General features: G+C 35.4%; 2 protein-coding genes across 4 annotated transcripts in view; one reads left to right on the forward strand and one right to left on the reverse strand.

Annotated features, from left to right (window-relative positions):
* Nucleotides 1-11,244, forward strand: part of Lerp (lysosomal enzyme receptor protein) — a 19,599-nt gene extending 8,355 nt beyond the window's left edge. Inside the window, exons 2-5 of one of the 2 annotated variants that reach the window (XM_070145313.1) lie at nucleotides 475-655; nucleotides 1,212-3,037; nucleotides 3,167-8,230; nucleotides 8,312-11,244. In XM_070145313.1, coding sequence (XP_070001414.1) covers nucleotides 475-655; nucleotides 1,212-3,037; nucleotides 3,167-4,075 — 2,916 coding nt within the window. In that variant the 3' untranslated portion in view covers nucleotides 4,076-8,230; nucleotides 8,312-11,244. Of the gene's footprint in view, nucleotides 1-474; nucleotides 656-1,211; nucleotides 3,038-3,166; nucleotides 8,231-8,311 lie in introns of those variants that run through there. The other variant, XM_070145319.1, reaches the window with a different exon arrangement.
* On the reverse strand, nucleotides 8,786-17,112 carry Elp6 (Elongator complex protein 6). Of its 2 annotated transcripts, none has more exons than XM_027352352.2 (2): nucleotides 16,920-17,112; nucleotides 8,786-12,115 (listed from the first exon to the last, which is right to left on the reverse strand). In XM_027352352.2, the coding sequence occupies exon 2, from the start codon at nucleotides 12,112-12,114 to the stop codon at nucleotides 11,317-11,319; it is 798 nt and encodes a 265-aa protein (XP_027208153.1). In that variant the 5' UTR covers nucleotide 12,115; nucleotides 16,920-17,112; the 3' UTR covers nucleotides 8,786-11,316. The 2 variants fall into 2 exon arrangements, with proteins under 2 accessions (XP_027208153.1, XP_070001428.1); XM_070145327.1 differs by lacking the exon at nucleotides 16,920-17,112 and adding an exon at nucleotides 16,049-16,857.
* Nucleotides 17,113-17,500: the final 388 nt, after the last annotated feature.

The raw sequence follows: 17,500 nt of genomic DNA on the forward strand, positions 1-17,500 counted from the left end.
CTTTGCTGGTACTTAACAGTAGTTGATATAGAACTTTTCTCTTTGGATAAACATTTTTGACTTGAGGGAGTGTATATAATAAATATGCACCACTTGATATTATTTTTGGTATATTTAATAAGTTTTCAGTATTGAGTCACCATTACCAGCTACATGAATTAGAACTAATTGAGGATTCATTTAATTATGTATCACAGCCTTACAAAATAGAGAACAGCAATCTCCAATTTATAGCTCATGGTAGTTTGAACTTTATTATGCAGCCCACAAGGGATCATTAAATAGTTCTGAAACCTTTGGAAGTTTTCAGAACTTTGAGTAAATGTTTAAAAATATTGTAGCATTATTATTTAGATAATCATATATGTATTGTGTAAAATGAGGTGTGTGTATATACTGTTTTATAGATTTAGAATATTATTTGTATTGTACAGTGATTAAAAAGCAGAAGATTACCATTCTCAATTTCAACAGGATCAGCTGTACCACATCAACGTTTGTGGGCAAGTGAATGAAGGAAGGCACTATCATTGTCCTCCAGGACCTATTGGTGCTTGCCAGACCAGCTTTGATGCCTTGACAGCCCACAACCTGGGTTTCCTTACTTCACATCCAAGCATTAATGAGGATGGTTCTATTACCATTACATACACAGGTCAGGCTTTTTTGAATATCAAGAAATGTACAGTTTATAAAAGAATTATTTTTTGTATTGAAGACCAGTATAAAATGGAGTTGTATTTTTTATTTAAGTCTTCATTAGTGTCTGTTGTGGGAGGGACATTTGAACCTGTGCCTCCATTCCATATTCCTTTGTGTTCAAATTAAAGAAAGTCATTGGCAAGTCATTCACCTCAAGAATTTAACAGGCAGTAATTATCATGTGGTTTTTAATTTAATGTTGACAGCTCTCATGCATGTAGAGTGTTGGAAGGTTATGATGTATAGAGATATAAGAAGATATGCAGTAGTTTGGGATTTGTTATGAACTGCAGAAATGCATGCAAAGATTTATGGAAAAATTACTAGTGTGATAGGGCCTTTAGGATATTTTCTTTTCTAAGATTCAATCAATAATTGATTGATTTTTAATATATATTCCTTCAGTTTTTAATTCCTTACTTTTACCTTTTGGAAAGGAGTTGATTTCCTTTCTTTTTTGTGTGAATATTCTTACTTCTGGTACCTAAAATGCTTATTCTTATCTACAGGTGGAGATCAATGTCAGGAAGGAAAACATGCGCGCTCTACAAGAATCAACTTAATTTGTAATGACATTGAATATGAACCAGTATTGGTAGAAGAAACTGCTACCTGTGAATACATATTCACATGGTTAACACCAGCTGCTTGTCCACGTCACTTAAAAAAAGGGACAAATTGTCTCGTAGAAGATCCTCTTTATGGAAATATGTATGATCTAAATCCATTGAGAAATCAAATTAAAGATTATAATGTTACTGATGGAGAGCATGACTATTTGATAAATATTTGTGGACCCCTTGTATCAAAATGCAAAGGAGAGGGCCAATCTGGTGTTTGTCAAATCAAAGGAGATGAACAGTTTAGTGGAGGAATGGCTACTAGTAACATCACATTTAATGATGGGACATTAGTGATGAATTACAATGGTGGAACTGGAGGCTGTGCAGGCAATAATACTAGATCTGCCCAAATAATTTTCTTATGTGATCAGAATGAAAGTGGCAGAGATGGTCCTCACTTCTTCCATGAAGATGAAACTTGTACATATCACTTTACTTGGCTGACAATGCATGCATGCCCTCCATTTAGTGTTGTAGACTGCAGTGTAGTTACAGCTAATGGGACAATTTACGACCTTAATGAATTGTCATCATCCAGTATGAATGAAGAATATTCTACATCAGATGGAAATAAAAAGTTTGTATTGAACGTTTGTAGGTCAGTTGTCCATAACAAAGAGAGTAGGTGTCCGTACAATGCAGGGGCATGTGTAATTGATTTGAAGCACAAAAATAAGGCATTGAATATCGGGAAGGTTCACAGTGGACCATATATAGAGAATGGCAATTTGAAAATAAAGTACAGTGGTGGCGATCCATGTGGTAATTCTACCCAGCTTTCAGAAACTATTATTCAGTTCAACTGTGATAAGGAAGAGCTTTATGCATATCCACAGCTGGTAGCACAAGAGGGTTGCAAATACATATTTGAATGGAACACACCTATTGCATGTCCCATGCCACTTATAGACCATACCACAAGTGCTCCAGAAACCAAGGGTAATTGTACTGCTAAAAATGATTTTACTGGCTATGTCTTTAACCTGAATCCTTTAAAAAAGAAAACAGGCTATGAAATTCAGGATAGTGGTGAAGTCCATCTTGTTTTAAATGTCTGTGATGAAGTTGATACAGAAAGATGTCCAGACAAGGGAACAGGAGCTTGTTCTTATACCCATGATGACCATACAAATATTGCAAGTGCTGGTAAAGCAAATGCAAAACTGCAGTATCACCTTGGTTTTCTTTCCCTTTATTATACTGGTGGACAAGCTTGTGGAAATGGAGAAAAACGTTCCACTCTTATAAGCTTTATATGTGGAGCTGAAGATGCACCAGATATACCTGTCCTTATACACGAAGATCTAGATAAATGTATCTATTATATCAACTGGTATACTGACTTGGCTTGTGAACGTAGGATCAATTGCTTTGTGGATACATGGGAACAGCGCCTGGACTTGACACCTCTGATCAGGTCAACTAGCAACTATGAAGTTTCAAATCCTGAGAATCCAAAGCAGAAGTTTTACTTAAATGTTTGCAGGCCACTCAACCATATTGTTGGCCTGAACTGTCGCCCAGGTTCCTCTGCATGTCTTTCTGTGTCAGAGTCAGAAGCCTTAAGTCTTGGCCAACCAATTACAACTCCGCAATATATATATTCAGATGAAATTCAAATGATATATTCTCATGGATCTAAGTGCTTAACAAACTCTGACATAGGAATTTCTTCACGAATCATATTTATTTGTGATGTAAATGCAGGCAAGGTAATATATAAATGTGTTCTTAAAATTTTAGTTGCTGATAATTTCTTTGCTATATATTTTTTAATATGAACTATATGTCATTTGGTAATTCCTTTCATAGTCATTTCTAATAAAGTTCTTCTTTTTCAGGGAAGCCCAACATACAAAAATGTAACCCATGATTGCCAGTACCTATTTGAGTGGCGAACAGCACTTGCATGTGAAAACCGCCAAGAAGTTACTGATTCAGGCCCAGTGTGCCAAATCCAGTTTAATGCTGCAAAGACAAATGTGAATCTGAAACCTTTGAACAGACCAGATGGATATTCTGTTAAGTTTGCAGATAAGGAGTACAAAATTAATATTTGTGGGGCAGCCTGTGGTGAATCTGGTGTATGCACAAGTGATGGAACTAGCTTTGGTCTGAGCAGTAAGTCTGACTTAAATTGGGATTATGACAAGTTGAAGCTCATGTACTATGGTGGTGACAGTTGCAGTGATGCACTGTCAGGACAAAGAACCACAATCATATACTTTTCATGTAATATGAGTGTGGGATTAGGATACCCAGTTCCTGATCCAATAATGAGGGACCTAGAATGTGCGGCAATATTCAACTGGGAAACAAATTTAACCTGTATTGAAGCCATTTACAATATGGATGACTCTTCTGACAAGAAACCTATAAATTCTGACCCAGTTGTACCAGACAGTGAATCTCATGAAGCTGAGAAACCTTCTGTTGAAGAAAGCGATAGTGATAACCCTTCTGCAGACCAACAGCAAAAGGAACCAGAGAGTGCATATTCAACAGTATCTGCTGCCATTTCCAGTGTCCTCATTGTCACAGGAATCATTTTTGTGATTATCCTGGTTTTGTTCAAGTCTGAGCGGGGACAGCAAGTTGTGTCATCTGCCAGGAGATTCTTCGGCATGAGAGGGTATTCAAACATAACCCAGTCACGCATGGAAAATTCCTCGCTTATAAGCCCATCCTCCTATGCTAGAGTGTACAGAGTGGATGAAAGTGATGATGATCTTCTTAATGTAGTAACATAAAACTAGACAATGTACTACTGTATTTGCATAAAAGAAAATGATATTCCACATCAAAGAATTAATAAGGCGGTTTATAAATGAAATAATTCTGTTTTAGTGATAAACTCAATCTTGTGGATATTAATTTCAGCTTTCTTTTATGCAAATAATAAGGGTGTATGCAGAAAGTATTTAACCAAACAACCATTAACTCTGGGTAAGAAAATTCTAATATTCCTTAATAGCACAATCATATATTTCATAAAAATGTATTTTTGAGCACCATGGTAACTAATATATGGTAATTTGTAGTTACAACACTAATATATTTGAACTTCATTATATATATATATATATATATATATATATATATATATATATATATATATATATATATGTATGTTATGTATATATATATACACATACGCGCACACACACTTACGCGCACACACACTTACGCACTCGCCCACACACATACACGCGCGCGCACACACACACACACACGCGCACACACACACACACGCGCACACACACACACACGTGCACACACACACACGCGCACATGCACACACACACATGCACACACACGCACACACACATGCACACACACACACACACACATGCACACACACACATGCACACACACACACACACACATGCACACACACACACACACACACACACACACACACACACACACACACACACACACACACACACACACACACACACACACACACACACACACACACATATATATATAATATGTGTATATATATGATACTGATATTTATAACACACCTCTATATTTGCTTATGTATGAAGCTAGAAATCTGTCTTGGCTGAGGTGAAGGGGCACTCTGTGTTGGATTGTCTGAAGATAAGCCTTAACATTTTTGCAAAGGTTATATTGTGAAAGCAAATATTTACGGGCTTTATACTCCAGGAAGAGCCCTGAGACTCTCTACAGTGTAATTTGATCACTAGTTATTTGTTAATACGAGACTGAAAGGCCTATGCCTTAAGTGAAAGATCAGTAGAGCAACAAAGATCATGTTTTGGATATTATTCTTTCAGATATTATGCGCTATGTTATCAAGTAAAGCACAAACCCTCCTATTAACAGTATATGGCACTTACCTTTGTTGTTAGCATAAGAGGAAGGTAATGTTATCTTGCACTGCTTTATAGTTGTTCAGTAATCTGTCACTGGGTAATTTGTGAAGTAGTGGAAAGCAACTGATAATAGGGAATATCTCATTCTGATTTTTGTTATGGGATTTTGTAACTGCTGTGACTACTATTTTCCAAAAACCTGAACTATCTAACTATTGTAATCTTAAAGGTAATCCTGAAATGCATTCTTATGATATTCCTATTAATATATCACCTGTGATATTACCTTCCTTGGCAAGCAGTTTATCAAGCAGTTTGCAGTTTTTATGTTGAAATTATTGGAGTTCATTTGAACTGTGAGGCTCCGGCAGGGTTTGTGCATAAAGCTTGTGATGTAGTTAACTTAGTGTAGAAACTCACATCATGAGAAGAGCTTTGGTGACCAACAGAATCATTTTGTTCAGTCACATAGATTTACTTTGTATGTACAACAGTAATATCACCAGATTTTTAGGAAGGGTATTTAGTAGTCTCATGTGTAAAAATAATAGCATAGGAGTTAATGAAAACATTGAGTAACTTTATAATAGTTTTGTTGATAAGGTAGCAGATACATTCAGTAAAGTAGGTGATTTTCAAATGCACATAATTGATCAGAGTACACTAGATTGAAGATGAGTTAGACTTTCTACTGGTACATGGTTCAGTACAACTTACATACTTATTGTTGTTTATAAACTTTTTTTTTTTTTTTTTTTGTTATATAATTCATCATTATACTTGAAAGATCATTTAGTAGTAGGGTATATAGGATTTTTAATTGATGTCTTATAAACATGTTGATTTTGATGTGAAAATGTACCTGATGGACAAGTTGAGTGGTTAGTTTAACATTTTGGAAAATTGTGTATTACTTGAGTTATTCATTTCTATAAGAACTGTTATTAATAATTTGCTTGCTTTTTATATGTATTTTCAAGCTTTAACTTTCTCTTGCACTGCTACTGTATTTTTTGCATTTTTCTAATCTTCTCTAGGTAGTTGCTTTGGGATGGTAACCAAACTATTATGACTTAAAGTACTAATTCAGCATACCAGTATGGTGTTAGTGACTTTGTGTTGTGTTCTGAATGAGGTCAGTTACAGCTGCATTTGGGATGTTGATTGGAAATAGCAGTCATAAAGTTTTAATACTAATAAAATTAATTATTACAAGTTATTGGTTAGCTTGAATTGATTAAAAAAAAAAAAAAAAAAAAAATCACATGTTATACCAGTTGTAAAATGTTTTGTATGTATTGTTTTGTATATATTTTGAAAGGAACCCAGAACACATTATTATTATATGCAGTCACTATGAAGGAAATGTCTTTCAAATTGTTTGGAATCTATATTTTTCAATGCATCATATTTTTATATTATTATTTGGAGGTATATACTTATTTCCATGTTCTTTCAGTTGTTTGCATTTAAAGCTGGTCATTGTTTTATTGTTTAGAATTTGTATTTTCCAGTATCCAAAATTGGCACAAAACCTGAAACATTATTTTTTGATACGTTCTTTTTTCACTCTTCACATGCTCTTGTTCTTTATTTTTGTTCTTCAAAAAGCACATTGACATGATCAGAATTTAATTTTGAATAATATGTTTTGCATTTCTTGTTCTAGCACCTCCACTCTGCTCTTGGATGACATGATGTAAAACACCAGCATCTACATGGTAAAGTGGAATTCGACGGGTGGGTAATGTTATGTTATTTATTCATCTTAAAGTAGGTTGTGCATCACTACAATATCTGTAGTGATTTATTTTGTTATAGAACTGTATTATCATATTGTTGATTTGAAGATCCAATATTAAAAAGATTATCAGTGATAAAGTAATGAGCTATATTGCATATACATATATGCTGATTATGTATTTTTAGTTGTCCTTTGTTTGAAATGTGGATATTCACCCTTCTTGTTTTATGTAGCAAGAAAACAAACTGCTATATATTTACAGTAGATGGCTGAATCTTAAGACTAATTAGTTATGATAAATACGTATTTGAAAATCATTGTGATTACCTTGTTTTAAATTAGGGCATTGTCATTAAACTATTTAACAGTGTTTGCTTTTATTAGCTTCTAACTCAGTGTTTTGTTAGATTGCTGGAATTTGTTGTTTTTTGTTTTGTTTGAATATTACATTACATTGTCTTTGAAGTAGTCATTGTTGTTGCTCAGCAACCTCATATAATGTAAAGTCAAAGACTGCTTTTCTAAGGAAAGAATATAAAATTTGTAACATAACAGTTTTAATTTACTTATGTATGAGATGAATTGCTCTGCCTACAGGAGATTTTTCTTGAACAATATTTCAAAATTAATTAATATGTATGAATGCTTTTATATAATTTTACATAGACTAGAAGTTTCCAGACCCTTTTTGTGTTCACAGTCATTTCCTTATGTAATGTCATGGGAAGCAAAGTTTGAATCAACAGAGGGCACGAGTACTGTAGAATAGAATTCAAAATTTGCAAGGATATTGAAGATTAACATATTAGATATGATTATTTTTAATTATTTATTTAGAAAACTCAGTTTAAAGACATAATTTGAAATAAAATCCGCTTATAAGATGTCCTGACTAACATATATATTTGTAAAGGTTATTTTGGTGCTCATGATGTAATTAATGCTAGTCTTTGCAGGAGTAATAAGATGAAGAATAGTAGCCTTGCTATATAAATAAGAAAAATATGCAAAAACACACACAAACACGTACACATACACGTACACATGCACGCACGCACACACACACACACACACACACACACACACACACACACACACACACACACACACACACACACACACACACACACACACACACACACACACACACACGTACACCAGCACACACACACACACACACGTACACCAGCACACACACACACACACACACGTACACCAGCACACACACACACACACACACACACGTACACCAGCACACACACATACACACACACGTACACCAGCACACACACACACACACGTACACCAGCACACACGTACACACACGTACACCAACACACACACACACAAACACGTACACCAGCACACACACACACATACACACAAATGAGCACCAGCACACACACATACACACAAGCGAACACCAGCACACACACACACACACACACGTACACCAGCACACACACACACGTACACCAGCACACACACACACACACACACACGTACACCAGCACACACACACACACGTACACCAACACACACACACACACGTGCACCAGCATACCCTCGCACACGTACACCAGCACACCCACACACACGTACACCAGCACACCCACACACACGTACACCAGCACACCCACACACACGTACACCAGCACACCCACACACACGTATACCAGCACACCCACACACACGTACACCAGCACACCCACACACACGTACACCAGCACACCCACACACACGTATACCAGCACACCCAAACCCACACACACATGCACACAGATAAATAAATAAAAGAAAATATAGAAGCAACATATTTATGTAAATGGAATATGCATTTATGTATTGCTGCAAGTTTTTTTATAATAATAATAATAATAATAATAATAATAATAATAATAATAATAATAAAAATAAAAAATCCACGTAGACTAGTCATGTTGATACCAAGTTCACCCACTAGTCTATCCAATTTTTCATCTCTTATAGTGGACATCAAAAGTAAGTGAGTGTGGCTTATTATCCTTTTCCAATATGTTCATACCTCATGCAATTTTAAGACTACCGAGTACAAGGACTGTATATACCCAAGGGAGGAATATACTGTCTCATTGATATGCTTTCCTGGTTAACTCCTGAATGAAATAAGGCATCAGTTATGAATCTCCTCTTTTTCTGATTTATTTTGCCTCAAGTGGAACACAAATGAATTATCATTTACATTTGCAGATTTTAAGAAATAGGTATATTTTGCCATTATAAAGAAATAAAATTGAAAACTAGTTCTTTAGGGCCCACTTTTCTGGTCTTTACAAGATGAAGAGGAGTTAGTCATTTACTAAAGCTTAGGTTGCAATAATAGAATTTTTCTCACATTTTGTTGTTGTGTATGTGTAAACTTGTGCTTTTATTTAGCAATGTCTCTTTTGTCATGGTATGTTACTGCTGACTATTGGCATTGAGACTATTACTTGCAGTTAGCAATTAAAATGCAATACTAGTAGTTAAACATATACTTAACTTCCTTCCTGATAAACATCATTATTTAAATATTTCTTTCCATGACATCCAAATTATATAATATGATCTAACAAGAATCAGGAGTTAGTAACATACACAAATATTCAGATACTTCTGTTTCAAGATAAAAGACAAGATATTAAAAAAAAAAAAAATGTTTGATATAGAATAAGATAATTTCTTTGATTTTTGTTGATCAATAAGCAAACAATGTTTACTGTGTTAGGTCTTCAGTAAACCTGGAAGTCTTGTAGTGATATTCAATCTTTCCAGTATAGGCTATTTTCTTTTTATGTTGTGATCTTGTGATGTTTGTATATAAGGAATATACCTGTATATCCAGAGTGTGGTCATTTACCTATTTAAAGTTGAATTGGAGGTTATTTATCTATAAATTTTGAGTGTTGAGTGCCTGCCTCACATATAGTATATGTAGTTGTGATGATTTTTAGGATACACAAAAAAAAGTCACACGCACAGGCATATGCATATACATAACACAAGCACTCACTCAATTAGACTTACACTCACTCACTATCAGTTAATCACTCATCATTACTCATTTACTCATATGCACTTAGCCACCCATGCACATTCATCGACACTCATCCATCCACATGTTCATCTACCTAGACACTCACCCATGCACATGTTCATCCAAGAAACTCACCCATGTACATGTTCATCCACCCAGACACTCACCCATGCACATATTCATCCACCAAGAAACTCACCCATGCACATGTTCATCCACCCAGAAACTCACCCATGCACATGTTCATCCACACTTACACTCACTTGGTCACCACTCACTCAGTTACCACTCACCCCACCCCCCCCCACACACACACACATGCTCTCATACACACACATGCTCTCACACACACTCATGCTCTCACACACACACATGCTTTCACACACACGTATGCTTTCACACACAATCTTTTACACACACACACATGCTCACACTCATACACACCTATATACACCAGCAATCATATTTATTCATAAGAGGCTTATGAGTGTTATCTTAGGTAATTTCTAATTGAATATGTGTATATAATGGAACTATGGTCATTGCTTCTCTGTATTATGAAATATTTGCTACTGTAAAAATGGCATATGATTTCTATATTATGAATCTTTATTGAAGTTTCCATACAAAATCTCCCAATATTTCATTAGATGGTCTTGATTTTTTATTCTTAAAAGTGAAAAAAAATATATAAGTAATATGAACATGTTTATAGCATGTAAAAATAAACATGGGACACATGCACAGAATAAATTGTATTTTACTTACATCATACTTAGGCAATATCTGCACACCCATACACTTTGAACAAGTGTAGATTATACCAAAGGATCTACTGTACTCTTGGTATTAGCATAATTTCAAAAGCTTGCTGCAAGAAAGTGCCTTCAATGTTTACTTTTTAAAGCTATGATGGGTTTGAGCTAATGAAGTCATGGCATATTTCAGTTTTCATGTTTATTTTTTGGAGAAAAAAAATATTTTGTTTTGCTTGCAATCTATAACTAGAAATTACAGTAAGGCAACTTGTAGTAATCAGTCAACCAGTATTAGAATATGGTATTACTCTGATGCAAACAATTTGGTTTCATTGAAGTTAAAATCTTAAATATTCAGTGCTGTTATACATTCCAGGGTAAACATTCTCCATGAAGGAATTTGCAAGTTTTTGAAGTTAACAATATTACCTAGATGAAAACAAAATATGCAGAAATACCTTCTTCCATTATGTAAATTCCAAAGGCTGTGTATGAGACAAATAAACATGTAAAATTATATATACTTTTATTAACACAAAATAATCAAAAGCATAGGAGAATCCTGTGTTGCATACAATTTTACATGTTACTAGAGAACACAAGCAGATGTGCCTGGAGCAAAAAGTTTTATATTCTTGTCTTCCATTTTGTATTGAAAATGTACAACTTTAGGCAAACAAAGATGGGGTTTCTGACGGTCATATAGTATCAATTTAAGGTCCCCGTGAACTTCTCTTGAGAGTCCTGTGCTAAGGCCACGAACTGATAAGTGCACTATGGCATTGTGTGCAATTGAATTTGTTACATGGCTTATATCTTCATCTTTCTCATCATAATTTGTTACAAAAACCAATAATCCAATTGGCTTTGCAGAGGAGTGATTTATAAGACTCCTGCAATACTGAATAAAGATGTCCAGATCTTTTGTAGTAACACCAAGTGAAAGTAGAGAAGTTATACTGTCGATTATCAAGAGAAAGTACTTTTCTTTCCAAACCTTTACTGTTTCCTTTATTAAGCAGTATAAGTTCTTAAGTGGATACTTGGAGTTCTCCATAAGAAAGCCAAAAGGATGATCAGAAATATCTTCTACAACTCCATCAATGACTTCAGAAGTCATCTTCAATCCCTCAATAACTTTCACATTACCTTTTTCTGAGTGTTGTCTTAAATTTACACCTAATTTGTTCCCAATGTTACAATAATGGCTCCAAGTTTGTTGCAGAGTAACAAAACATATTGGATGGTTATTTGAAACACCCCAAGAAAGAAAATGAGACACCAGTCCATTTGCAGAGGCTGTTGCAGTCTCCGATACCAAAATCATCCCACCATTTTCTAAAGTTACACCACTGCCTCCTAATGCATTCTTCACCGATTCAAACATCCTGTTAAAATGGAAAGCTTGATTAGTATATGAAATACAAGATAATTTCAAATTATTTACTAGTTAAATAATGGGTTAAAAAAACAAAACAAACAAATTGTTGCATAATATATTGGAGAAGATCCCCCCCCCAATCCCATACCCGTTGCTGCTGAGGGGGGGGGATTAGCAGATGGGGACTGAGGCTCACTCCAGCCTTGGACCTCAGCCCTCATCTCAACAAATTTTACATGGTCTTTTCTCCTCCTCTCCTTTCCATTCTCTTCATCCCCTCTATCTGTCCACATCCTAAAGTGTGAGAGACGTGCTGAAAGACTGGTTCTGTCACTGGAATGGCTTTCATACTCCATTTGCTGTTTCCTCTTTACTCTTTCCACTACCATACTAATGAACAGCTCTCAACCACCTTTGATATCTAATATATTTTGTCCTAATTGTTCACACTTTGTAAAGTTTTTGCCACAATACTTTATCATAATTTTATTTGACCTTTTCTTACCTGGTAATTTCACCTACCCAAGACAATGACCTTAGATGTTGATGCAGAAGAAAATTTTCAATAAATAAATAAATACGTAAAGTGGGGAAGACCAAAGCACAGAATAATATCACTGAACTCATTCATTTTGTAAGTAAACCAAAATATTTTTAAAAACTTATTCCAAAGAGAAACTAGGTTACTAGTTAATGGTTGAAACAAATAAATGTGCTAGACATCTAATATCATATAGCACTATGGTAAAGTATTGTGGCGAAAAAGGTAAATGATTTCACAGTTAGCATAAAGAGTGTTAAATGTCAAAGGTTTTAGTGGTATAAGATAGTATGAGAGGGAAAAGAGTAAAGAAAGGGTGCAAATGACGTAAATCAGACATTCATAGGGGACTTACGATGGCCTCTGGGAGGAATAGTGTAGCACTGTGCTGCAACTGTATCATAAATAGTAAGGCAGGTAAGTAGGTCATTTTCAGTCTGACTAATTCTTGTCATTCTTATATGGGAAAAATCAGTCAGGGGGGACACAAAAACAATTCCAGTACAAGTATTAAGAGAGAGGAGTGGTTTGGCAGGCATGGGTTTGCCAGTAAGATCCGTTAGGATAGTGCATGAGCTTTGGATTCTGATCTAACTGTGACCAGGCGTGAATGATCGGAGCGATTGAAAGGTAACTCTGCCTACTTGTTTTTGGAGGCACTGTTGAAAGAGAAGGGTATTGTCAAAGTAGGGGGCTGTGGGGGGAATCACAAAGAATCGATCCCACTTGACTAGGCCAAAGAGAGTATTCAAAAGGTTTGCAGAGGTAGAGGCAGTAAAAGGAAGATTGAGTGGTGTGGAATGGAGTGGAGTAGTTCTGTGGGAGGAGGACAATAAAGATGAAGAGTAGTAATAAGGAAAGAGGGGTAGCCATTGAAGAAGACTGTGCAGTAGAAGATGGAGAAGAGAATGTTGGAGGTTGAGTAATAACCTGGGTGGGTGGTTTAGAAAGGATGGGGTTGTCTGTTAACTTCGAGGAAGGGGTATTAGTATCAGTGGTCGGAGCAGTGGTCAAGGGAGAGGCTAGGGTCGGAAAACCATTAAAATAGAATTCATAGGCTAGTTTATTAAGGGTAAAGAATCTTCATTATTGGCCATGGTAAGCCTGAATAAAATGGGGAAAAGAAATGGTCTACTTAGGATCCCCATAAGGGGTAAGGGCTAGGCAATAAACCAAGGGAATACTGTGCCCATGGCTTCCGGAGACCGTTCATGACTGACATAAAGCCAGCCTTTCATTCTTTCTGCACGGGTCTCACACCTTAGGAATGGTACAGAAGAAGGGGGTGAAGATATGGAAGAAGAAAGGAGAAGAAAAAACAAACAAGGGAAGGGCTGAAGTCCAAGGTAGGGGCAATCCCTACATTGTGCTCCAGTCTCCATATCCTAAGCCCCCCACGGCAACAATGAGTAAGATGTTGGGAAGAAAGAGCAACTTGGCTAATATATAGCAAGACATTGATGATTTGGAACAACTGTGTGTGAAAGAGTAGACAAAGTATATAGTACACAGTACCAGCCATTCTGGAGTCAATGGGTTATGCATTGCTCTTAAGGATAAACCTTTATATACTTCTCTCTGTATGTATGAATAAACTGGTAGTAAGGGATATTTTAAAACTTTAATCATCACACAAAATAAAAAATTAACTTTCATGGAAGTAAACACCACCAAGAGTACCTTGTAATTTTTGTTTTATTACCTTTGTATTTGAGAATTCTCTTGCCACACTTTACCCTGTTCTTAATGTGTTATGTTTCAAATCTTATTAAAAAGAAAAGAAAAAAAAGGAACTGTATCAAATAAACAAAAGAACAACCCAAATTTTTATTTGAAAACTGCCAATAAAAAAATGCAGGTCACAGTTTTGTACATATAGAATATTAGAAACTAAGGTGTGCTGAAGTACTGTTGTCTTTGCATACTTTGCAAACTATATAGAGTGAAAATAATGTATCAGGAATAACTTGAAAAGGACAATCAATACTTCATGGAAGAGAAATAGATGGCTATGAAACACTCCTTTTGGATTTTCATTTATAAAAAGCAATATTTCAAAATTCCTAATGTGGAATTTAATACAAGAACCTTGTGACCATAGTAGGCCTACAGTTTTCATTTGAAAAATACAAATCCATCCACCCTTCCCATCATATCTTCAACTAAATCTATCAAATGAAAGGCAACAGCCATTACTTTCATTCACTACATAAAATTCTATCACAGGAATATTATATGAATCTTTTCAGTTAATAATTACAGGTAAAATTTAGGAAACAAAATTCATGCTGATTTGTATAACTGCATGACAATTTTACTCAAGACCCCAAAATATCCTTACTAATGATCACAGAAAAGCAATATCTTGCTGACACACACTACTGAAAGGATGTTTTTAAGCTTGATTGCTGTATTACTCTGGTTGCAAGGGGAGTTAGGAATCCATAGTGGAGCAAAGCCCTTTCAGAAAAAAGCATAATACATACCTAAGATCCAAACTTTACATATGATCAGAAGAGGGGTATTCTTTCAAATGATTTCCATGTTCTTTTCAAGAAAAATATAACATTATTTTGTGCATTCCTGGTGCTAGGAATTATAATTCTGCATATCCCCCTGCCAAATCTGCACTCTCCTAAGCAGCCTTACAGCAACACAGGAGCTAAGATAATTTTTTAATGTCTCCAAGCCATTTGTAACAGCAGAATAGCAAAAGGAAAATTAGAAATATAGCTTCATTAGAATTACAAATTTTAAGAAGTAAAAGCAAAACTTGTCTCAGGTTTTTCATATGACACACCATGCCAAGCTAATTGAAAAAAATGGTGAATGTTTAGAAGATAACTATGTATCTCCCATTGGTCTCACATCAACAAAACAGTACTCCATCAAAAGCCATCATATCATCACAATATACTAGCAACAGATAGAGCTTGCAGACTTCCAAGGTAATTTATGTTTAAATGAGGAACTATTCCAAGTACTATCTTGGCAGAATATATGTGGTAATTATTTTTTGGCCTTTGCTGAAACAAAAAGTGAAGCTTAAAACTGTATCACTTTGGGGTTGGATTTAATATTGTACACTTTCCATTGTAGATCACATCAAGTTCTATATGGATTTAGATAACGCATAGACAATATAGGCTAATTACAAGAAGTATTCTCTGTGTCTTCTAAATGTTTAAAATTTTTATATATAGTTCTCACATATAACAATTTCCCTTTTCTTCATACCCCTGCCCTGCCCACTTCAGGGTTTAATACTAATAGGTAAACACTGGAAATCATCAGATCCACCCAAAGCCCACATTCTTGGCCCCGATAGCAGGGGAAGCCAGGAAATGCACAAGTAAAATTGCAGCATAAAATATGAATGATATACATAGAATCACTCACTATTTCGTCTAATGTAGCAGTCTGTTCCCCTAACTCCTGCCCAGGAAAACAAAGAATTTTTCACACATTCATGGCAAGAAAGAGCATACAACTGACATGCAGGAGTGCCTGATGCCAAGTCTGTCCTATGTTCTCTCTTGCTGTGAACATGTGGAGTTGTTCTTTGTGATTCTGGGTGGGAGTTGCTGTCAGGGCCAAGACTGTCGCTAATTGGGGTTTCTGCAATATAATCTCAATACATCTAGATAGTAGAGTGAAACCATCCATACCAAAATCATTGCATTCCATTATGCAGTCAGTGTACTATTTTTCCTTTCAATGTAAACAAGATGTGTGACAGTGTTTGAGTGATGATTGATTGCCAGACTGTTGAATATTTTCCTTGCACGGGGAATATTACATTTTTTCATGTGCATAAAACTTCATTTTGTCTACATTCGCACAGACGGATGATGAAACAAGTGCGCGGAAAGGGCAAAAGAATTTTATGCGTGAAAGATGATTTAAAACAACTAAATGTGTGCAGAAAGTTACTCGAGAACTACATTTGCACAGACAGAATTTGAGCAAATAATTTTTGCGCGGGGAACATAAAGTCTACAGTCTGGATTGATTGTGGATATTTTCATTATCTAGCAGCAAATGTGAGGTCTGTGCAGCTGTACCCATGTTGCTTATGACTCTTCCTTGGCAGTGCCCAGTTCTCTATATCTTTGGCTCGCTCTCGGTAACTTAAACGATTACTGTATCTTATATAATAAAGCCAAGATTATAGAAGACAATATCAAATTTAATCTTTCTATTAAATGATGTAATAGCCACTGCCTACCAAGAACAGAGAGCACATAAGCTATGGATATAAATCCTTTACCTGATTCAAAATATGTTAATCCACCCGTAAAAGTCCCAAATCCAGATTATTTGCTAATGTCGTCAAACGCCAATCATTTCCTCGTGGAGAGAAGTGAGCAGATGTAAATATTGTCGTTCTTGGTGTGGGTATCCGGTTTCAGTTCTTGTTGTGTGCATCCGGTATCCGTAACTTCTCTAGTCTATCACTCGCTCTGATAAAATTGTGTGAGCACCGACCCAATGTATATTCATTATACGGGCTTGCATAAACACAGAAATAAATATAGATCTATCAGTCTAGACATTCATATTAACCGGATAGATAGATTGTTAAATGTATATCTATCAGATAGATAGACAGATATACATTTATTTCTGTGTATATGCATGTCCGTATATGCGAATATTAATTGGATCGGGCCTTGTACAATTTTAACTAACTGATCTGTAAGTTAGAATAATGTGAGGAACAAGTATTTATTTCCTTAACGCTAGATAACCATGATGTGTGTACAAATTACAATCACTAATTTTAAAAAGATATGCTGTTGTATACTTTTTTAGAGAGGTACTCTCCTGTTTTTTCTGATAATATTCAGT

Source organism: Penaeus vannamei, chromosome 3 (genome assembly GCF_042767895.1).
Source record: "Penaeus vannamei isolate JL-2024 chromosome 3, ASM4276789v1, whole genome shotgun sequence".
NCBI lineage: Eukaryota > Metazoa > Arthropoda > Malacostraca > Decapoda > Penaeidae > Penaeus > Penaeus vannamei.